The sequence below is a fragment of the Ailuropoda melanoleuca genome, chromosome 4, assembly GCF_002007445.2.
Source record: "Ailuropoda melanoleuca isolate Jingjing chromosome 4, ASM200744v2, whole genome shotgun sequence".
Classification (NCBI taxonomy): domain Eukaryota; kingdom Metazoa; phylum Chordata; class Mammalia; order Carnivora; family Ursidae; genus Ailuropoda; species Ailuropoda melanoleuca.
The window spans coordinates 73,028,736-73,051,515 of record NC_048221.1 but is presented as its reverse complement, the minus strand read 5'-3'; the positions used below and the strand labels follow the sequence as shown (position 1 = coordinate 73,051,515).

General features: G+C 55.5%; 1 protein-coding gene across 1 annotated transcript in view; it reads right to left on the bottom strand.

Annotated features, from left to right (window-relative positions):
- The window catches only part of LOC100470233 (tetratricopeptide repeat protein 7A), an 84,302-nt gene that overhangs the window by 49,696 nt on the left and 11,826 nt on the right, over positions 1–22,780 (bottom strand). The window contains exons 3-8 of the mRNA XM_034659086.1: positions 20,834–20,912; positions 19,928–20,085; positions 19,293–19,356; positions 9,679–9,816; positions 8,009–8,092; positions 4,095–4,199 (exon numbers count right to left, since the gene is read on the bottom strand). Of these exons, the coding sequence (XP_034514977.1) occupies positions 4,095–4,199; positions 8,009–8,092; positions 9,679–9,816; positions 19,293–19,356; positions 19,928–20,085; positions 20,834–20,912 (628 nt within the window). The remainder of the gene's footprint in view (positions 1–4,094; positions 4,200–8,008; positions 8,093–9,678; positions 9,817–19,292; positions 19,357–19,927; positions 20,086–20,833; positions 20,913–22,780) is intronic.

The following is a 22,780-nucleotide window of genomic DNA, read 5'->3' as shown; positions in this document are numbered from 1 at the left end:
ATTCCCTGCCTCATAAACACTCATCTCATCTTCCTGGCTCAGGCCAGCCCTGACTCGGAAACATGAAGGTAAGGACACAAAAGCACCTCCCTTCTGTGACCCCGCTATTTTGAAGGGGCTGTTGCAGGATGGCTGCCGTTCATCAGGGACCTGCCGTGTGCTAGGCGGTGACACTCCTCGGCTCTGCTGTTCAGAGCCCCACCTGTCAGGGTGGATGTGACTGCTTCCAGGGTACAGAGGAGGCACAGAGAGGGGGAATGACTCCCGTAAAGTCACACAGCTACTACCTGGGCAGGGAGGGATTTGAATGCTATCCTCTCTGCCTCCAAAGCCTGCGTCCGCTGTTTCCCCCACTTCATCCCGCCCCCTCAGGGAAGAGGCCGAGAGACAGCACCACAGACGTTTCCGAAGCGGAGCATGGCCTGCTTTCCCACTTCATGACTCCCCTTTCATGTGTGACACACAGCACACATGCACACCCCCATCTCCTATCCTCCTAGGGGAGCCTCCACTTTTTAAATTACATACATTTTATATAATTGTGTTTGGAGAGATCCGAAAAAATATTTACAACTCTCTTTCCTTCCTGCCCCAAAAAACTGGCTGGGAACCTTGGCAAGACATCGGCAGTGCCAAGGTGTGAGGCTGCCACGTACTGCTGTCCCCGGGTCAGAGGTCGGGATGCCCTCCCCTGCCTAGGGGAGCCCAGGATAAGCCTCGGGGCCAGTGCTCTCCCACCTGAGCCCACGCCTGCCCCGGGGGCAATCACCTTGCAGCAAACCCTGTGTCAGCCAGCCTGCGACCGAGCAGTCCCTCTGCCTGGTGCACCATGACTCCAGGGCCACCTTGCTCTCAGACCCAGGCTCAGCCTTGGGCATCCCACGCTGGCTCTGGGCATGGGGACAGGACATGGGGACAGCAGGTGCTCCACCTCTGGGCACACGGCCACCCAGGCTGGTTTCACCCAGCACAGCTCGTTTTTCAGATGTCCCAGTTTCAGCCTCCCTTCCTGCAACTTGGGCCAAGTTGTCCACCCCCAGATTTCTGTCCCCTGCTCATGGGGCTTGGCTGGGCAATGGCTGGGCCTGCTGGGGCTGCCGTGAGCCAGAAGAGCTGCAATGGCAAAAGACAGAGGTGGCCTCAGATGCCTTTCAGGAACCGTCTCTGTCCCAAGCACCAGTACCCCTCTGCCCGTAGAGGTCAGACACATTCTTCCTCCTTGTGGCCCCAGAATAGAGAGTGCTGGGCCACCCTCTCCTGGCCTCCTTCGAGGACAGGCTGCCCTTAGCTACTCATGGTCTGCTCTCGGCCCAGTGCCAGCTTGGGAACCTGAGAACCGCTGAACCAGAGGCAGACTTCCCACACCCATCCCTCCCAGCCAGCTGGGGTGAGAGTCATTCTAGAAGATATGAGTGGACATCTAACCACATGCAGGGTTCTTTGCTGGGGAGAAAGGCTCAGGGCTCAGACATGGTAAGTAAAGAAGGTCCCCGACTAGCAGGCAGGGAAGTACCATATAAAGCAGAATTGGTTGTTGAGTGGTTACGCTCATCGGCCAGTAGGATATACCCAATAAGCACCGGACACGAACTCTGGGCTGGGGTTTCAACAAGAGAGACAGCATCTGCCTTCAAGAGACACTGGAGATCAGAATGTAACGTGCCAGGTGTCCCAGGCAGGTATAAACGGGGGCTTTAGGGAGGTCCAGGGTTTCCAGGTTAGGGACGGCTGTCAGGAGCCACCCCCTGTCCCTCTAATGGGACCTGGCTCGAGCCTGGACCCAATTTAAACCCTGCCTCAAACCAGCCCCCAAAGCCATGCATGCTTCTCAGCTGAGGTTAAACAGCTCACCCTCCTCCCCGATTCTGATGACAAGTCTGCATGTTTAAGTTTCCTTTTGGGCTTTTCTATTTATGTTGTCATTGATGACTTTGCTCCTAACTCATCTGATTTCAATTTGGACTGATTGGATCCTAATTTTATTACCATGTAATCTGAATGCATGTAATGACTGTAATTATGCCGCTGAGGGAAACAGCTCCTCCACGGCGGGAAGGCCTAAATTTAGGCTTCCTGGCAAGGGCGGCTGCCGGCTGGGTGGACACCCACAGCCACCTCAGAGCTGGTGGCCTTGGGGAAGACAGGGGCCCTCCCCTGCCACAGCTCGGTGAGGCGGGTACCTGGGGCTTCGTCCAGTGAAGGATGTGAGCCCCTCTGAGGAGCCCCTGGAACATGCAGGAGTGTGGGTGAGGGGTCTGTGAGCCCCCATCCCCCCACCTCCGTGTCCCCTGGCTCCCATCACAGCCCTCTGTCGCAGTGCGCAGTCTGGGTGTCTCTGCTGGTACCCGCATACCACTCCTGTCCCCACAGCTCCCCACCTGTAAGATGCAGGATGCCAACAGGCTCCCTGGAGAGACATGAGGAGCAGGGGGTTTCCCCAATAATCACGGGGTGGGGAAAGCAAGCAGTGATGGAGGAACTCTCCACTGGCCTGAACCCTCCACAGTCCAAGGCCTCCTCCTCTGTGCATCTCCTGACCGTCCAGCCTTCTACATACTTTATGTCATTTATGCCACATCTGAGGAGCAGACCGTTATTCTTTCCATTTTACGAATGAGGAAACCGAGGCACAGCTAGGTTGGGTTGTGTACCAAGACCACCCGGGGGGTGGGCAGGGAAACTCTAACCCACCTCATGGCGCAGCCGCTTCCTAATGCCTGGAGCCTGTGAGAGGTCATTCTGCCGGACACCCCCCTCACTAGAACCACCCTCTAGGGCCTGGGGCCCAACGAACCCCTCCCCTTATCCCTCACAGTGAGTGGTGGGGCCATGCCGGGCCACTCAGGCACTTCAGCTACAGGAATGTGAGAACCAGGAGACAGACGGGGAGGCGCTCTTTCCCTGCTGCTCCTCACGCTAGGGAGGCGGTCTTCTCTGCAGCAAAGAGAAAACAAGGCCCCCAGGGGCTGTGGCAAGGCGGGGACCCAGGAGAGGGTCAGGACCAGCCTCCAGTCCCTGGGAGACTTAGCAGGAAGGCTTAGAACACGGGAGTCTCCCTTCCCAGGGCTGGATGCCTAAGGGGGGAGAGTGGCAGCAGGAGGTAGACAGGCTACTAATTCTGAAGCGCCTGCTGTATGCACCTGGAGCCTGGCCTCTGGTGCCTAGAACAAGCTGGGCACCCAACCATGGTGAGAGTGGGCTGCGGGGTTGGGAAAACAGGCAGGGGGGGACTGTGTGTGGGAGCAGCTCCCTCTGGGGAGACACTGGGCCTGGAGGGCAGATGAAGGCACTGGAGCGATTTTGCCTGGAGAGAACAGAGGTGGGTGGGGCAGACGGCCAATAGGCCGAACAGGATGCATTTGTTCTAGAACGGCCCCTGACATCAGGAGGCTGATGTGGGTTCAAGAAGCTCCCAGTAGGAGGAGACACCTTTGCAGAGGCTCCACCCCAGGACCCCACAGGCTCAGAGGAGCCACCAAGGGAGCCTGGGGAGGGGAGGGCCCCGGGCCCAGTGCCCCTCACGGCTCCACGCTGCTGGCCTCTGTGAGGAACTCAGAGCACCGCTGCAGGAAAGCCTGGCCTGTGGGGAGAGGGTGTACCTGACTGTTCAGCCACCTCAGCAGAGCCCTCGGCAGGCAGCTGAGCACAGGGCAGGGACCCAAGGCTGGAGCCAAAAGGAACAAGGGGTTCAAAAGAAGAGGCCACCCTCTAGTCCTGCCCATGCAGAACTGCCCCCTGTAATAACGTGAGCCTCCGTCCGAATGATGGCCGGCCCAGTGCTCCAAGTCCTCCACTACTGCACTGCTGGGCAGGTACCCCCCCCACCCCCCACTCTACATTTGGCTTTTTGGAGACCACATCTCAAGACTGAACCATAAACCTGATGCCAGCCTGAGCTGGGGGACCTACTGTTGCAGACAGAGGCTGGTTTTCTCAGAAGATTCCTCCTTCCAGGCCTGTCTGCCTCACAGCTCCCCATGCACCCCGCACCCATTATACACACAGCAAGATGCGCATGCCCCGATCTCATGCCCACGGCCACCCTTCCACAGGAGCCGCTGGGACCTTGGGCCCTGCCCCCACAGCTCACTTACCCAGTGCAGGGACCCAATGCAGACCTTGGCGGCCATCAGGGGCACGGTGGGGTCCGAGGGTCGAAGCTTCATGCATTCCCGCAGCAGTGACACGGCGTAGGCTGACTGCAGAAGAAAGCGCAGATGACACCGTCACTGGCAGCCCTGGTCTCGACAGACTGGGTGCCTTGTGCCTACAGCGGGGGGGGGGGGCCTTTCCCAAGTAGCCAGTCCTTGCTCTGCACCCCTTTCCTCCCAAGAGGCAGGAAGAGGGCCTAGTGGGAGGAGCCCAGGTCACGTTGGCAGACGAATCCCTCCCAGGCCTCAGATTCCGCAGCTGGAGACTGGAGGCTGTGAGCCTTGCCCCGGTGATACGCCAACAGCTAAGGTTACGACAGGTGCAAGTGCTTCTAAAGGAATTCAAATGTGAACCACAGAAATTTTAGAGGCAAAAAGGGGCTCTTTCAAACTTGAGTTCAACAGCCTTGGTTTATAGGTGACAAGATGAGGCCAAAGCTCCACGGGACTTGGAGGCAGGGCCGTGGTGGGGAGTTGAGGGGGCATAATGACTGGCAGAGGAGAAGGAGAGAAGCTAAGCTGGCAGAGGCAGAGAGAACCTCCAGACAGGAATCCGGGGCCCCCCAAGGCTCCAGGGACTCAGCTGCAGAGATGCGGCCAGAATGGACCTACTGAGAATGGCCACGTGGGGGAGGAGGGGGAGGCGGGGAGACCATCCACAGGCAGGCAGCAAGACTCCCGGTCACAATGAGAAACAGAACACCAGCTGACACTTATTCAGATCTTACTATGCACCTCGCATTGTTAGAAGTCAGAGCTCAGCAAAACACAGCCCACAGGCCAAATGCGGCCCTCTGCCTGCTCCTGTGAATAAAGTTTTATTGGAACTCAGCCATGCCCACTCATGTATGTATTGCCTACGGCTGTTTTTATGACAGAGTAGAGGAGTTTCCACAGAGACTGGCCTGCAAAATCAAAAATGTCTACTATCTGACCTTGTACAGAAAGTCTGCCGTCCCCTGTTCTAAGTGCTTTATAAATTTAATTTTCACAACTCTCCAACAAGGTAGGTGAGCCATGTCCCTATTTACAGATGAGGAAACTGAAAGGCAGAGAATTTAAGTAGCTTGTTCAAGACCATAGTGCCCATACATGGCAGAGCTGGGGTTTGAACAGTCTGGCCCTACGCTCATAACCACTGCCCTATCCTGCCTCTGTGGTGGCTGCCTGGGCAGGAGAAGCAGCCTTGGTCTCCCTGCTACACACACACACACACACACACACACACACACACACACACACACGAGACACACAGCACTGAGCGCTTCTGACTACGTCCAACACTTCTCCAAGAAACTCAACAGTGACACCCTTCCCCCCAAGTGTGCACACTCCATACTTGTGCGACCCCCAGGTAGGCAGGGGCATGTGTATGACCACAGTTCCCACGTACTGAGCCCTACGTGAGCCAGGCTTCCTCACCATTCGGTGGCTTTCACCCTCCCCAGCACCTCCAGAGGTACCACTGAGGTGTGAGAGCCAGCACAGGCGGACGTCAGATGACCTCTTCCGGCAGGCTGGGAGACTGGCCTGGGCTGCAGCAAGGGGGGCCACTGAGGGGCCCGAAGGAGTTGCCGGGCGATCCACCTCTCCTGTGAATGCCACTCTCAGCCCCCCAGCCACGGCCCCCTGGCCACACACCACAGCAAGCCTCGGGCTCCCCTGGGCCTCCCTGGGTGGCTGCTGACCTCTGCAGGGTTGAAGGTTCTCCAACTTTAAACTGAAGGTTCTCCAACCCTGACTGTCCATGTTCACCCTACAAAGACCACAAAGCGTTGCTATTTCAGGAGCCATTGGAGGACTCCACGGTCAGGGCAGGCAGCTTGGTTTTTCTTGGTTTTTTTTTGGTCATGCTGGTTACCTAGCAACGCAGCCAATGTTACTGCTGAGGAGACCAAGAGAAGGAGTGCCCGAATCATGTCATGGACTTCGTCTTTTCTTTCTGCAGGCTGAGGTGTCAGATGTATATACATCCTCCCAGCTATATCTTTGGCACAAGTGCGGGTACAGAACCTTGATTCCTACCTTGGGCTTTGGCAGAGGCCACCTCTGGCCTCTCCGCAGGAGGGCTCCCTGGCCCAACCAGGCAGACTGAGCTGGTGTGCCGGGTTCCCGAGGGGGTGAGAGTGCGATTCCAGAAAAATCTCCTGCTGCACCAAATGCAGCCAGGGGTATAACCCAATGTCTCCAGCCTGTGGGGCCTCAGGTGGGAGGAACTCACTGATCACCCCAACATCCTGCCTGTAAGCCCATTCTCGTGCCCACCTTGCTGGTCTGTGAAGGAGCCAGGCTGGGACAGCAGCTCCCGGGATCCTGGGATGTGCTGGACTGTGTGTGGACTTCTCTGAGCCTGACTCTTCTCCGTAGGGAGGCTGAAGATCCCACACCTCCCAAGCTAACACCTTCTCACCTGACTGGGGAGTCTCCTGGAGCGCTGCCAGAGATTAAAGCTAACTTCCGAGGACACTGCATTCTTCTGAGGAGGGCTCCCCAGCTTTCCTTGGCATCTCAAAGGGGTCCATGACCCACAGAAGGGTGAGGACCACTACCCTGGCCCTGGGCCTCTCCTCTTGACCCATGCCCACTATTGCAAGATCAAAGGTTCTTTGTTTCCCAGAGGCAGGAAGAAGCTGTCACATGCCACTGTGAGCTGCCTGCCCAGGCCCCATGTGAGCTCCAGCCCCACCCCCTCTCCTCCCTCAGGCCTCACTCTATTTGTGGCTGGAACTCTCCCCGGAGCCTTGGCAAGAGCCTGCTGAGCACAGAGCCAGGTAGACCCTGTCTGTGCATTTAGGACTCTCTGGTGGGTGGTCAACGTGAGGGGGTTGGGGAAGAGGTCTGGGAAGACAAAGGCCCAGTGGGGGATGGGGGTGGGAGGTCCCCCACTTGATTCTCACTATACTTCCCTGGCTCCTTCCCACCTATCAGGCACCTACTCTTCTTCCTCTTCTCTGCCTAACCTTTGTGGGGGAGGTGCTGGCAAGCCGAGGCTCTGAGCGGAGCTGCAAGGCTAGAAATGGCAGGTGGCACAGATGGGCGGGGGAGGGGGCAGGAATTCCCTCAGCCCCACAAAAGGGCTCTGGGTGTTTACAGCTCTTGGAACGATTTGCAACAAGCTCCTGCCGCCTTCTTTCTTGCATTCGTAGCATCCTCAGCTCTAACACCCTCAGCACCCAGCTCCGGAAAGGTTTTCCTTTCATGTTACAGCTCAAAATAGAGGCTTATGTAAGTGTAATTCTCATCAGAGGAGAAACCAGGGGGTGCTGGAACAGGGCTTGGTGGGTAGACAGCAAAGGCAGCCCTGGTGACCTGGGATAAGGTCAGTCCCCTTGCTGGCAGAGAAGCTCCCCTTGCCTCTGTCCCGGCCACACCCACTGGCACAGTTCTCCCCCAGACTCCCTTGTGAGTACTGCTGCCTGCTCCACCCTTCAACCTCTCCCTCCAAGGCAGGTCCTTCCACGGGAAGGTCCTCTCCTGACACCACAACGGATGGGCAGGAAGAGAGCTACAGCCCAAACGAATGCGCCCTTTCTCAGAACCCGTGTCCCACGCTTGTGGCATGCCGTTGTACTCATCAAGTCACATGTGGAAATGCTCTGACGCCCCATGTGTGGACGTGTAGTAGGAGGAAAGCATCCACAGACTCACAGTTGCACACCGGGGACACCAGATTCACACAGGGGTCTGTGTGTGACCCTCTGCTGCCCCTCACTCTCCTAGAGGAAAATCCTAAGATGGAGAACATTTCTGACTCACAGCCATGCCCTCTGCCTAGCCCTGGAGGGCACCAGAGGAGAGCAGAGGCCCCAAAGGCAGGTGTGCAACCTCCCCCACCCACCACATGCCCTGGGTCTTACCTTCCCACAAGCCACCATGGAGAGGGCCACTTGGTACCAAAGGTGAAATTCTTCAAACGCAAACTTCATGGCTCGTTCCAGGCACTGAGGAGAGGGAGCCAGTCAGCACAATCCCCCCAGGGGTCCTCCCACCCCCAGCCGATCCAAAACCCCTCAGGGCAATGACTGCCCAAATCACTTCCTGTAGGAGGCTGCAGGAGGCCCATACTCGGTTCCTGTCAGAAACTCCAAGCATAACCTGCCCCTGCCACTGGGCAGGTTATGCTGTGTGACCTCCCCCAAGTTTCCTACCCTTTCTCGCCCTTGGTTCCTACCTCCATAACACGGGAATGCCTCACAGAGTGATGAGGAAAAGGGAATGAAATTGGGTCTGGGTTTTTAACATGTAAACATCCCATTAAAATAATAACTGGTACTTACTATTACTGTGCATGGTACCGCTCTGTTTTTTACACGTACTAACTTATTCACTCTCCCCAACAACCCTGGGAGGTGGGTTCTTCCATTATCCCCATTTCACAGAAGAGGAGGCTGAGGTGTGAATGAGTTGCGAGAGTCACAGGGCCAGGAAGTTGCAGAGTGGGCCGACTACAAAGCTGCTCAAATGGAAAGGCTTTTCTTGGTTCTGCTGTTGTCTACGACCACTGAGAAAACTGACCGCCCCACTGGCCTGTCCGATCCTGGGCAACCCCAAAGCAGGGGCGGCCTGGTGAGATCCGGCAGACACTACAAGTGCTTCCACACGAGGGAGGCAGAAGCCAGCCTGTGAGGCCAGGATTCACCATGTGGCCATGGTCAGGTGGGGCGGGGGACAGAGGGGAGTTTGCAGGACCAGACAGCATGGACTTTAAGAGCTCAGTGGCTGGGTTTCACGTGCTGGCTCAGATGCACTCCCTCCACCATCTAGGGCAAGAAACAACCTCTCTGGGCCTTGCCTTCCTCACCCGTACACCAAGAAGGTATTACCTAAAAGCACGTTGCACGGTGCCGGGTGCAAACAGGGGCTCGGCAGAAGTCACCAGCTCTCCTCTCAGAAACCCTCCTAACCACATGGAAAGAGAAGCTACTGCCAGGAGGCCCACTCCTGTACCAGGAGACAGAGGCCCCAGAGCCACCTTTGATCCCAGCTCTGATCTGAAAACTCAAAAATGCATGTATGCCATTCGCCTTGTGGGGAACAGAGAGAGGGGCAGCGTGGTGCCCTGGTCCCCCTGCCTTCACCCCAGAGAGTCACCACCCGAGAGCGCTGCCCCACGAGGGTTTACTCAATAGAATGGGGTTGCTCTGTCCAGCTTGGGTGGGAGGGGGTCCAGGGTCCTGACACACATCAAGCTCAGAGCTCTACCAGCAGAGGCAGTCATAAAACACCAGTGGCATCCATGTGGGAAGCTGGGAGATAGAAAATGTTCCCCTTGTGCTTCTCTACACAATGCCTTGTGTTCTTTCGACAGAAAAACCACGTGAAAACACTAATAAAACAACCAAAACCAAAACTAAAACCACCCATCTTGCCAGGGAAGGGCAGCTCTCCCAGTCCTGGAAATGCAATGGTCCCAAGGCCAGTCTCCCAAGGACTGAGCTGCAGCCCTTAGTGCAGGCAAGCAAAGAACAGTGGAGGAGGTCAAATGATGACTCCACCTGACTTCTGGGGAGGGGGTGGGTTGCCGTACCTCGGAGAGCATGACGTACTGGCCCCTCCTGCCCAGCGTGATGCTCAGGAGGTCATAGATGGCCGCAGCATTCCGCAGGCTCACCGCCCGGTCCTCCTCCTGCTCCGGGGCCCGGCTCAGCACCACGTCCCGAGTAGCCTGCAGGGGCACGTGGTTGGGAAAGAGCGAGGACAGAAAATCAGCGCTGCCTGCCTCCAAGGCCCAGTGACCATCTCCCGTATGCTGCTAACCCAGGCCATGATCCCAGAATCTGCCAGAGCCTTTCCCCCATCCCCACGAAGGCCCCCATGACAGGGAGAAGACCTCTACCCATAGCTTATGTTGGGGTGAGGAAGCAGTTCTCAGGGCTCCTGGTATTCAACGTTTTAGTCTGCAAAATCTCAAACCTACTGAAAAGTTGCAAGGGTGACGGCACTGACCACATCTGCTTTGTCTCTCTCTAGTATATGACAACAAGGATAGAGTCATGTGACCCTTGACTCCTAAGTACAACCACAACAGGAATGCCGGTATTTCAGGAAACGTAAAACTGGTACCTCCAATACCAGCTCACAGTCAGATCACCCCATCTGCCCACCCGTGGCCTTACCAGAAGTTTTCTCATCCCAGAACCCAATCCAGGACCATGCCCACATCCCAAGGCCACGTCTCTTCAGTCTCCTCTCAACTGGGAGGGCCCCTCAGCCCTTGTCTTTCAGACACTGGCATTTCCAAGGATATAGGCGAGTGGTTTTGTGGAATAGCTCCTTGCGAGGCTGTAACTGTCCACTCACAGAAAGAGCTTCAGGTCATATCTGGAAGTGTCTGGATCAGGTGGGTGGCTCTGCTGCTTGACTCGCAGGAGGGGAGCTTGGGCTGTGGCCCCTCGGTGCCACCAGTCCCTCTGATAAGGACCTCCTAGCCCCATACCTCCTTCCCATCACCCCTGTGTTCAACCCAGACCTGATCCTTGACTCCTTCTGACCACAAAACTCTCCTCTGAGTTCCCTAAGAAACCTCTCCCACACACATGGCCTCTGTGCTCGGTGTCCAGCACTCAGGAGTTCAGTAGCTCAGAGCTGCCAGGGAGCTGCCAGGTAGCTGCTGGGCAGGGGACGTGGGGGGGATGGGGGTAATGGAAAACAGACTTTAGGACTAGCAGACTGTACAATCCGAAGCGGGGAGCTCTGTATCACCAAGCCTGAAATCTCCCCACTGGGGATTTGGGAACCCTCTTGTTCTGTGGCCTACAGTCCCACCCTCTCTTGTAAACCCATACTCTGGGGACAACACTCAGGCCTGGGAGTAATTCATGATGCATGAATCATGGGGTCATGAGCTGAGCAGCAACAGGGCAGGGACCAGGCTCGGAATGCTCTATGACCGCCCCCGCCGACACACCCCCTGAGGGCTGTATCTGAGCTGAAGCAAAGCTCGGTCCCAGCCAGACGCTCCTGCTGGCTGCTCCTAGTACCCCTCTCCCTCTGTAGTAGGGGCTGAACCCCGTTCGTGTGTCGAGACTCACCCTCTTCTACTCCCCACACAGGACCTCAGAACCAAGGATGCTGGGATAAAAGGGAGCTTGCTGGCCCTTCAAACCAATTTCCCAGTGTCAGATCCAGATCATCCTTCCTGTCCACAGATGGTCTTCAAAACCTCCCTCTGGGCAGGATTACGAACCCCTCCTCCAGGTCAGGGGCTAAGGCCCCCACGGGTGAGGGGCTACAGGGGCAGAAGCAGCCCAATGGCCTTCAGACTGCAGGCTCTGAATGTGTCCTGTTGTGCAGGCCTGAAGTGCATTCCCAGAGGCTTCTGGGAGCCAAAACACCTCTAAGACCCAAGGAAGTGACTCACCCATAGGGGCACTTCAGGAAGGCAGGCCAGCGGCCAGGGGCCCTGATGGGTGCCCCTCCAGCCACAGCAGGCAAGGGCTGCCGCCACCCTATGTACATGAACCAGCCCCAGGAGAAGGTGCAGGGATGCCAGGAGATCCCCATGAAAGATGAGTGCTGGTACCAGCCTGAGAAACAAGAGCTGGTCAGGAACTCCAAAGGGTTAAGGGGAGAGGAGCAGAGAGGGAAAGTGCCAGAGAAATCCCCCTCCTTCTCAGTGAAATCCACCCACACAGGCACCATCAGGAAGAGAGAAGAAATTCTGAGAGGCTTGGCAGGAGCTATCTGACTAAGTGGAGTAGGAACACAAAACTGGCCATGAACCTCTTCACTCCACTTCCAGTCCTCCCCTCCAGAACTCCCCGGCTCTGGCCCCTGAGGGTGGGGCCCCAGGAGGCGGCCTGCCAGGCAGCCAAGACAAGAGCGGAGGCACTGAGAGGACACGAGGAACCGTCCCTGCCCTCAGGGAGGGGGACAGGGAGCCCGGAAGCAGCAGCAGTACTTGTGCTCAGTGCAATCTGACCTAGAAACCTGGTGGGAGATGGGGCTCCTGGGTGGCTCAGTCGTTAAGCGTCTGCCTTCGGATCAGGTCATGATCCCAGGGTCCTGGGATCGAGCCCCACATTGGGCTCCCTGCTCAGCGGGATGCCTGCTTCTCCCTCTCACACTCCCCTTGCTTGTGTTCCCTCTCTCACTGTGTCTATCTCTGTCAAATAAATAAAATCTCAGAAAGGAAGAAAGGAAGGAAGAAGGAAGGAAGGAAGGAAGGAAGGAAGGAAGGAAGGAAGGAAGAAAAGAAAAAAAAAGAAAAGAAAAGAAAAGAAAAGAAAGGAAAAGAAAAGAAAAAAAGAAAAGAAAAGAAAAAAGAAACAAACAAACAACAAACCTGGTAGGAGAGAGGGGTTCATAATGAAAGGGGGCAGCACGGGGAGTCTGCAGCAGGGCGGTGAGGGCGCTTTTCTGGGGAGTATGGAGAAAAGCCTGCTGGGCACATGCAGGATCTGGGAAGCTATCCATTCTGGGGATGGTGAGGAGCGAGCTGTGACTGTGGGCCTCAGCTCTGGTTGGCCTGTCCTTAGAGAGTAACCCCTGCAGACCCCAGCTCCCAGCCCGCTCCAGACTGCCCCAGCACAAAGTCAAGCTTCCTTCTCTGTGCCTGACATGAGGCCTGGCCCACCGGGCCAGCTTCTTCCCCAACCAGCTCCCGGTCCTCCCCCTGCCCCACAGAACTCCCCGCAGCTCCCTCTCCGCACCATGGATTGTCTGTCCTCTGTCAACCTGGATGCCTCCTGGCTCCTCACAGCTCAACTCAGGTACCTGTCAACCTGACCTACCCCACCAGGCAAGGCCGTCCCCCTCTTGTCCTCTCCCAGCATGGGGCACACACCCCAGCCCCTGTACACCCAACAGCTCCCTGGTTCTTGGGGCAGGGACATGTCTCGCTGTCTCCCGCACCTTCCTTGGTCCATGTTTGTAGAATGAGTGACGTTAAGCAAGATTTCTGGGCTTGGTGTGTAAACTTTCTCCTCTTGCCCTCGACCTTGACCTTTAAAACAAGAATATCTCTGACTGTGTTCCTGGGGGGTGGAAGGGGTGGATTTCTAGCACTGGGCTGGGCCTCCCCAGTAGGCAGACAGCAGGGAAGAGGTCTCCTCAGGGGGCCACCGGAACTGGCCCTTGTGTCAAGAGGGAAGCAAGGCTCCACAAAGGAAAACCCAAAGCAGAAGTGTGCCCTGGTTGTTATGGCACTAGGGCAGGGCTGCGGTAAAAGGCTGTGGTGGTGCTCGCTGGGTGGGGGAAATGGGACGAAAGGAAGGAAGCTGTGGGGGCTAGTGACAGGGCAGGAATTCGTGTGCAGCATGGAGGGCGGGACCTCAGACACTCTGGGGGCTTCCAGTCACTGCCCACGCACCCCGGATGTCCTGTTCCCTCCTTCCCTGGGCTCACCGCCCTCCGGCCAGCAATGCTCCCCAATTCACCAGCAGCCTGCTTTGAACTAGTCCCAGCCGCTCTTTTCCTCCACCATTCAAATGGCCTCGCTGGGAAATCCTTCAGATCAAATGCAGAGAGGTATGAGTGTGCCTATGACCTATAAAGCAATACGCAGACACTGCATATTCTTCTCACCACCATCACCCTTACTCCTCTGGAAGGAATGAAGAATAGTTTCCCCTCGTTCCTCCTTGCACAACCTCCAGGCCCCCACCTCTGGGGGGGATCCCTCGCCCTTATTTGGTCCACACATTTGGTCCCGGGCAGGGCTCCTGAGCTGTCCCTGTTCCTAACCCGGGCCCTCCGGCTGTCCCCCCAAAGGCAGCCTCCTCCAAACTGAGGCCATTCACCCCAGGCCCTCTGCACACCAAAAGAGGAAAAGCCAAAAAAGCATGCATCTCCTACCCTCATCCTCCAACAGCTCATCACTGCCAGCATGACCCACATCTGGTCTTTGGAGAAGGATCCACGAAGCAAATCTAGGGCCTTACGGGAGGGCCGGTGGGGGAACTGCCAAGGCAGGCGACACTCCTCCAACAGCCATCCCTTATGTGTGCCACGCATCAGCTTTTCAGGGTCACATCCATCACATCTCATCTGGCCTCACAGTAACCCCATGGAGGTGCAGGAGGAAACCACTATGCCCTCTTTGCAGAAGGGAAACTGAGTCCCAGAAGGTGAACTAATTGGGCAAGGTCCCTGGGAGGTAAGGCTGCACCTTCAAAGGCCAGTGCAGGACGGCTTTTGCTGCCTCATGGGCCTCCCCTGCCAGCTCTGGTCCGGCTCCTCTGCTGACTGCAGGGCCTCAGACGGCATTGACCTTTGTTTCCACCCAGCTCTGTTTCTCCTTTCTAATCCTCGACACAAACAGGTGAGAGAAGGAAAGGGAACTAACTTGTGGAGTACTTTGTAAGTGGCATCTCACAATGACCTCGTGTACTATTGTCCTATTGCACAGATGAGAAGACTGAGGCCCAGGGAAGCTCCCCAAGGCATACAGATAGGTGGAACCCAGATTAGAACCTAGACATTCTGACTTCACCCCCAGAAGCCTCTGAAGAAGTGTCCAGTAGCTTTGTCCATGCCATCAGAGACCCCGGGATGGCTCTGCTATGGAGGAACCAAAGCAAAACTCCAGGCGGGGTTTTCCCAATTAGGGAAAAAGCCCCTTGGGCAATGTGTCCGGGGCCCTGCTCTGCCCTGTTCTCAGAGACGGCTGCTCCACCTTGGCCAAGGACCCAGTCTCAGGGCCTGCTGCTGGCACCCCACAAAAGCACCCCAGAAAGGAGTCCCCCAGCAGTGTCTGTGACTGGCACCTGCCCCTCCCCGGAGGGCACCGTCATGTCCCGCTCATGCTGTCGTCCCCCACCAGCAGACGTAATTACCACAGCTCTCAAGCTGCCAGTCCACGGAGCCAAGAAATAACATGCTTTGTGACGTGTCCCATCCCCCCAGAGACCCAGGCCAGGCCCACGCCAGCCCCCACTCTCCTGCCGCGTCAGGTTTCTGCGGCAGAAATCACAGCTCTTCCTGCCAGTGAGGGCGAGAGGCTCTCCCACCTCTACTGAACCGCCTGTTCCAAGCTGGCAGCGCCACCAGACCCTTCGCCGTGGCGGCCTGCAGCAGAGCAAACCAGGGGCCAAAAGCTGGGACAGTCTGTGCTCATCTGCCGAGCCCCAAATGGAATCAAGCCCAAGAACCCTTTTTTTTTTTTTCTTAAACTGAATGGTATCCTCAAACCAATTTTGCTCCCAACCTGATCTGAGCCTGTTTTCTAAAATGACTGAATCAGAAGCAAGCATTTATTAGGACAAAACCAACCCACGTTGAACATCTATAACGTACCAGGGACCTGTGGGTTCGTTTTCTGGCTTTTTCTGTGCCAGAAAGGCCTTATTAGCTTCATTTTACAGTCGAGAAAACTAAGGATCAGGGAGGGAAGAACCTTGCCCAGGCCACACAGACTGTGAAAGGCAAATTCAAGACCCAAATGGCTGGGTCTGACGCGGACACGGCAGTTAGTTCACCTGCAGGCTCCAGTCCCCAGGGGCTACCCGTCCAGCCCACTTTCACTTAACACGAGGCCTTTGGGACCTTTTAGTTCCCGAGCACCTGATACCAGCAGCAATTTCTCCACCAGCTGAATGAAACAGGGACCCACGGATTCAGTCTGCCTCCGCATGTATTTTTATGCCTAGATAAGTATTTTAGAAAGGATCAAGACTTCTGTACTTCCTGGTTCTCCAACTCTTTGAGAAAATCAGACTAGTTCTGATACAGCGTTCTTTTAAAAACTAGAATATACACTTGGGGTTCAGCAGACTGACAGGATTCCTTCTGATGTGAGGACCAGGATTTCCTCCAGGTCCCTGGGTCCACCTCCACTAGGTCCATCAGGGACGGGGGCAATGATGGAACTCATCACGGTCTCCCGGCCAAGTATGGCCTGGCACGTTGTAGCTGCTCAAACAAGGCTGGATGGACAAATGGATGGAAGGAGGGTTGAGCAAATGGGTGGGTGGGTGGGTGGATGGATGGATGGATTTTAAAATGTCCTTTTGGCCCCGAAGACTCAAAACTAGGTCCAAAACACAAATCGTCTTCAACCAGTTCTCACTCGCATACCTCGCATTTCTGTGATAGCATCTGTAAGGTTTCTATTTACCTCTTGAAACACAAGGGTGTGTGTGGGGGGGTCCTTATTCATTCTGATCCTGCTCGGTTAGTCTGTAACAAAAACCATATCCAAGGTAACAGCCCCACACTCAAGACTGCTTGCAGGCTACTCTGAGTTCCAAACCACAGAGTAGAGGCTGACACGCTCAAGAAACCTGCACATGCCCTTTCCCAGAGCTGCTGCTCTGGTGATCCTGGAGGTGGAAAGCTTTGATGATTACGTCTCCCGGGCTGACTGTGCTGGAGTAGCTTTACCACAGCACACTGAATTCTGCAGGTATTAGGAAAAGCTAAGGACCAGCCAAGGCAGCCAGCTACTGTTCTAGAAGCTTCTCCCTATCAACTGTGGCCAAACCCAGGCAGCATCAAAGGGAGATGATGAAAAACCTGCAAGTACCTGGAGGCCAGACTGAGCCTCAGGGTTCAGCTAAGGGATCAGAGCTTGGGAGGCAGGCACGGTGGTGTCCACACCAGACCAAGAATGGGACCCGCAGGGAAGGGAGGTGTGAAACAAGAGCAAGAGAGAAGCCAGAGGCTGTCTGGTCACTCTGAGAAACAGCTCTAAGCCACTGAGGCCAGATCCAGATCCCAGCAGGAAAGCTCTGTAGGGGAGACGCCAAAGCGCTTCCCCTAATTCCTAAAGTTTCTAAACGTGTGACAGGCTGGGTGTGAGCAAGAGGAAACAAACGAGCAGGCCCTGGAGGATGGCCTCCTCCCAGCCCACTGTACAACTTCCGCTGCTTTGCATGCTACAGGGAATTCCCAGAACACCGTCTGGCAAACCAGCCCGTACCCTGAGTCTCTGGGGCAGGCCAGCAAGTCACACGGCCTCCCGCACAAGGGCAGGAGCTGCTAGGAGGGAAATCACATATTCAGGAAAATTCACCTTGGCTCCAAATGCGGGCCACCTTTTAGTAAAAGGCCATTCTTCACTCTGAGATATGGGGCAGCTTGAGGGTTTGGGGTGAGGGTAGGGGGGATAACCTAATGGAAAAGCATCTGAACTCTGGTCCTGGGCACCCAGGTCAGGCAGAGGCCACAGAAAATGGCTGGGGGAAATAGGATGCAGCCTCAGCCCCCCTGCCGTCTCATGCCGGCAGCCATGTCCTTGTTGACAAAGCCCTCCCTGAGCCTGTTTCATTTGATCCTCAAAATGACCCCCTTGGCCCTTTTGCAGATGAGGAAGCCGAGAACCAGAGCCGCTCAGAAGTCACAGAACGGACTGCAGTCCAGGGCTTGGGCTCCGTGGCCTGTGCTCTGAAAGCTATCCAGGGAGACGGACGTGATTTGAATCATGGCTGTGAAGATTATTAGTGTGTGACCTTGACCACGACAGATACTTGTCCGGAACCTTACTTTTCTCATCTGTAAGATGGAAACATATTACTCCTAGACTGAAGTGTATGAAATTGTGATTTTTTCATATGGCTCAACATAATGCCTCCGTCTATGAGATCATTGGCTTGGAACCTGGCAGAGAAAGGACCTAAGGAACGTTTCTGCTTTCACCCTTTTACCTCCCACCTGTAAGCCTCAGCAGGGAGGGAGTTTCCCAAGACAGGTGACTTCAGTGCGGTCTTATCTGAGGGTGTGGGTGGGGAGATGGCTCATGTGGGGGGGGGCAGGGAGGGGTACTGGTCTATGTCTGAGGTTCCATCATTAGAAACCGGGGCTCAGTCTGTGGTCCAAGTCAGGGCCCATTTTTGGTGAGAAGTGCACTGTTCTCCCACGAAAATCAAATCCGGCGCTCGTTATTTCTATCCGCACCTTAGGCTAACCAGCTAGGTTCCCCTCCTTGGAGCAACCACTTATCCCATCACCTGCACGACCCTACAAACTTCTAGTACCACAGCCTAGCTGAGGAAGGCCGTGATCTCTCACCACCTCAGTCCAGCGTCCCTCCTCCTGTCTACCTGCTGACGGACTCATGCAGGTGGAGGAAACCCACTGACCGAAACACTCACGGTCCCAGGTTATTCAAGGGAACATTCGTTTCTGTCTGTTCAGGGACCCAGCTCATGAGGGCTTGTTTCTTAAACTCCTACTTCCACAAACTGCTCTCAGATGTGCCAGTTTAGCAATGTTAGTTCTCCACCTGGGGGGTCCCCAGCTCCCAAGCTCCGAGAGGACCCTCGGTCAGAAGGCTCAGACCTAGCCTTGGACTCGTCTCCAGCACGCCATGTGGACGGCACCCCCAGCCCTGGCTTCTGTGGCTCCAGCACACCCCGTCCCCGCCTCTCCCAGACCAGTGCAGGCCATCCCTCTCACCACTCCCTGGACCACACCTCTCTCCTCACTGAGGCTCCAGGGCCCATCCGTGCATATGTGCACATGTACGTACAGCGGTGTGAGCTTGGCTCACCTCCCTGCCTGCCGCGGGGGAAATGGGTCTTGTGTTGACAGCCAAAGAGCACTTAATGCAGTTTGTCAGCACGCTCCACCCCTCCACAGCACTCAGGCGCTAGTGTCCTGGATAATGCGGTCGCTAAGTCATTTATCGTCCACCTCCCTCACTAGGATGTAAGCTCCACGAGGGCAGAGACTTTTCTCATTTGTTTGCTGCTGCGTTTCTGGCTTCCAGAACAGGGCCTGGCACGGTAATAATAAACCGTTGTGTAAACGAGAGAATTCCTTGTACAGGCACGCTTAGCTCTGTGCACTACCCTCCTCTTACAGGAGAAGACACTGAGGCTCGGAGGTTTTAGATTTGCCCGTGGCCCTCAGCTAACCGTGGCAGAGCTCAAAGCCCCTGCTCTTTCCACCCCCCCACATCGGTCCCAGAACCAGCACAGGGCTGCTCAGCGTATACTGATGACTCACTGATAAGCGTCTTTTGTAATTCCAGAAGAGGTGTTGGGAACTCGTAACTCAGTCCCTACTCAGGCCCCCCGAATACAGCCCTGTGCACCAGACCCAAACCTAGGAAGTGAGCCTCACCCCCGTGTAGGGGGCAGATGCAAGAATTTTGCTTCAGGGACATCCGTGGGAGGCTGAGCTGGGTCAGGACCTGGCGGCCTGTGCCTGAGCCCTGCAGCCCTACCCGGCTGGGCAGAGAGGGAAAGGCCTGGAGCTCACCATGGACTCACTGATGAGCAGCAGCAGGAGGGCTTCCTCTATGTTATCCTTCGGGCAGTAGAGGCTGAAAGACACAAACGGCAGTGGCGGCTCCAGCACGAGCCTCTCCACGCAGTGAGGCTGGCCCGCCACGCTGGCCCTTCTGCCCCGGAGTCGGCAGCTGCCCTCGTAAGGTGACCCCCTCCTGCATAATTCACAGACACCGGATACCACCTGCAGCTCTTTCTCAAGCCCCAGAGTTCTGGATCTGAAAGGCTGGGGTGGGCGGCGGGGCCAGAAATACCGCCGTTGCTCTGAGGAAAGAGACGTCCCTTCCAGCGCCCAGGGCTGCATGATGTAGCCAGGGCAAGGGGCAGGGGAGAGCTGCTCAGATCCCACCATCAATTATTAAACAAATAAGAGACAAGGTATATGAAGACTAGTAGGAAGGTAGGTAACCCCCGAATAATTAGACCTTTGGATGCCTTCTAGAATGCTCCTCCCAACTCCCATCCTAAGGCTGTCTTCCTGGTCTATTCGGCTCCTGAGGATACTCAAGTGAGCTGGGTGACAGCTGGAGGAAAGTGCAGGGCAAAGAGGGGGGACGCTGGAGCCCCAAGTGTGGCATGAGACCGGCATGGTCCAGCAGAGCTTACTTGTCTCCTTCGTACAGGTGAGGTTTCCGCAGGGCCTGCGTGATGAAGGTGTTCTCCTCCTTGCTCATGAACTCAGGCAGCGGGTGGGACAGGGGGCTCCAGTAGCACTCCTCACTCAAGGAATGTAGCAGGACCCCGGCCAGATGCTTGGCCGCCATCTGGCAGAAAGGGAGGAACTCAGACCCAGAATGCCCCCCGCCTACCACCCGGCCAAATCTGCCAGCCCTGCAGTACGCTGCCCCTTCAGAGGCCCACCACTCTACTCCACTTCCAAGGAGCCCTCTTCTTTCTGTTTCCAGCACTGAGGCCACCCCGCCCCTTCTGTTGGCCTTTGATGGCTCTACTTAATCATCTGTCCTCTGTCCTCTCCTAGATGGGGGGTATGTTTCCTCCTCCTCTGGCCCCATGGAGCCCAGCACAGCTCTGAGTATTCAGCAGGTCCTTGCAGAGAATGAAGCCACTGGCACGGGCAGCACTCCCAACCAGATACCTTCCTGATATCTGGTCAAAAATTCTAGAGTGAGGAGGAGCTGTGGCTCTGATTTGGAGTGAATTAAAGCCTAAGAAGGTAGGCCTGAATTGGGGCAGGAAAAGGAGTCCAGGTTATTTATTAAGGCCATAAACAATCCCTAGCGGTTAGCCTACCACCTTGCTAGGAAGAGATGACATTGGGTTTTAACTCTGATCTAACGCTAGGGCCTCTGTGCAGTGCTGTGATGAGGATGCTGAGATTGATTAATGATGTCTGCCATGAGCGCAAACAGAGAGAGGAGACATGTGCCTGTAACAAACTGTCATCCCTGATTCAGAGGCTGCCTGCTAGCGCTTCTCTTGTTTCCCACTGAAAGCGGTCCCTGAATAAGCCAGCCACAGCCAGCACCCAGCCCCGGGGCCCCGTCGTGTTACCACTTTGAAGTTCTGAGTTGCTTTGGTCTCCACGGTGCGTAGGACCTCCCGGAGCTCTCTCATCCCTTTCACGATGTTCCTACAGGAAGACAGTAGAAGCAGGGTCATTCCCAGCCTAGTCCCCACAGACATCATCATCAAACCTGCAGACACAAGCAGGAGCCCACCCATTTGAGTTTTACTTGAAAACAGTCAACCAGAATGAAAGGTCAGAGTTGTAACACAGGGATCCTAGAAGCCCAGAACATTGCCGACCAAAGAACAGGAGGGATCCCTCTCCCTCCCAGCCCCTGCCCCAAGAACCCTGGGTTCCAGTGCACCACTGGAAGGGGACCAAGATAGAATATTTCAAACAAGATGTCATTTGGCCCAAAAGCCTTGATTGACTTCAGACTGACTTGAATCAGCCTCGAATTCTCCATCTTCACCTAGCACATCTGGTCAACGCTGGGGTCCATCCTCACTTCTCAGTCCCCATCACTAGGGCTGTAGTCCAGCCTGCATCACCTGGGGCCTGGATAACCACATGGGCCAGTCTCACCTCCCCCCAATCCCTGCCAGCCCTCTGGGCCCTGAAATAACTTCCAAGCTTTTTAAAGTGTGACGCAGAGTAAAAAAATACATTTTAAATTGCAACCCAGCATGCACACACTCTCCTTACATAAAACAGAAGCAAGTTTCTTGATGCACTACTTAGCCCTACTGTGTGCAGTCCACTCTGGTATTTCCAATTTGACGTCTTGTTCTTTTTATTAGTTTTTTTTAAGATTTTTTTTATTTGACAGAGAGAGAGACAGCCAGTGAGAGAGGGAACACAAGCAGGGGGAGGGGGGGAGGAAGAAGCAGGTTCCCATCGGAGGAGCCTGATATGGGGCTCTATCCCAGAACGCCAGGATCACGCCGAGCCGAAGGCAGACACTTAACGACTGAGCCGCCCAGGCGCCCCTGACATCTTGTTCTATTCCTCTTTTTTAAAATGCTGGCTGCAGCCCAATAAACCCATCTTGCAACCCACTACTGGATTGTGGCCTGCAGTTTGAAACACTGCTCCATGGCCCATGGAGGAGTCTGTATGCCTGACGTGCAAACATCATCTATTACCGACCCCACCCCAACCAAGGCTGGCCCCAGAGCTCACAGAATCCAGTCTAGATCATGGCATTGTGGTGAGTCTGCCCCTCGCCTCTCACCCATCTCGTCTCCTGCCACTCAGGTCCTTTTTGAATAACCGACCATATGACCTATGTCGTCTTGGCAGACTCCTCCCACTGCCCTAAACAGCCCTTCCGCATTCATCCTCAGAAAGCCCTTCTAATGACACTTCCTCCTTGCAGCCATCCCAGACCCCTCCCCACACTTGCCCCTCTAGCCTGCGTCCCTCTTGAACCCTGTTAATTCCTCTTCTGAAGTGTGATCTTGCATGGTCATTTTCCATCTTGGGGCTGACCCTTTGTGCACTGCGCACTTGGAGCACAGGGCTCCTGTCTTGCTTCGGAAGCTCACGACTGGCACGGCTCCTGGCATACAGCAGGTGCTCACTGAATGTCTAAGGCCTACCCTTCTCCTTTGCTCTGGGGGTTCCCTGGATCACAGCTCACAGGGGGAAAGCAAACACACCAGCCAGGTTGGCCAATTTAGAAAGTGAAGACCACAGAGAGATGAAAAGCCAAAGGTGGCAGCCAGGAAAGTTCCAAGCACCCCTCCTGCATCTTTCATGCACAGAACAGATTCTTGGGGGCTTTGGGGCCTGGAGCCATAAAAGGACAAACAGGCAGACCAAGTCCCTGCCTTCTGGGAACCTCTCGTTTCAGAGAAGAAAGCAAAGATGTGCAAACTACCGACATTATAAATACAGACCCTCGTTTGCAGGGCTGAGGATGGAGACAAAGACCACAGGGATAGAGTCAGACTCACAGTGACCTTTCCCAGTCTGTCCAGAGCTTCAGA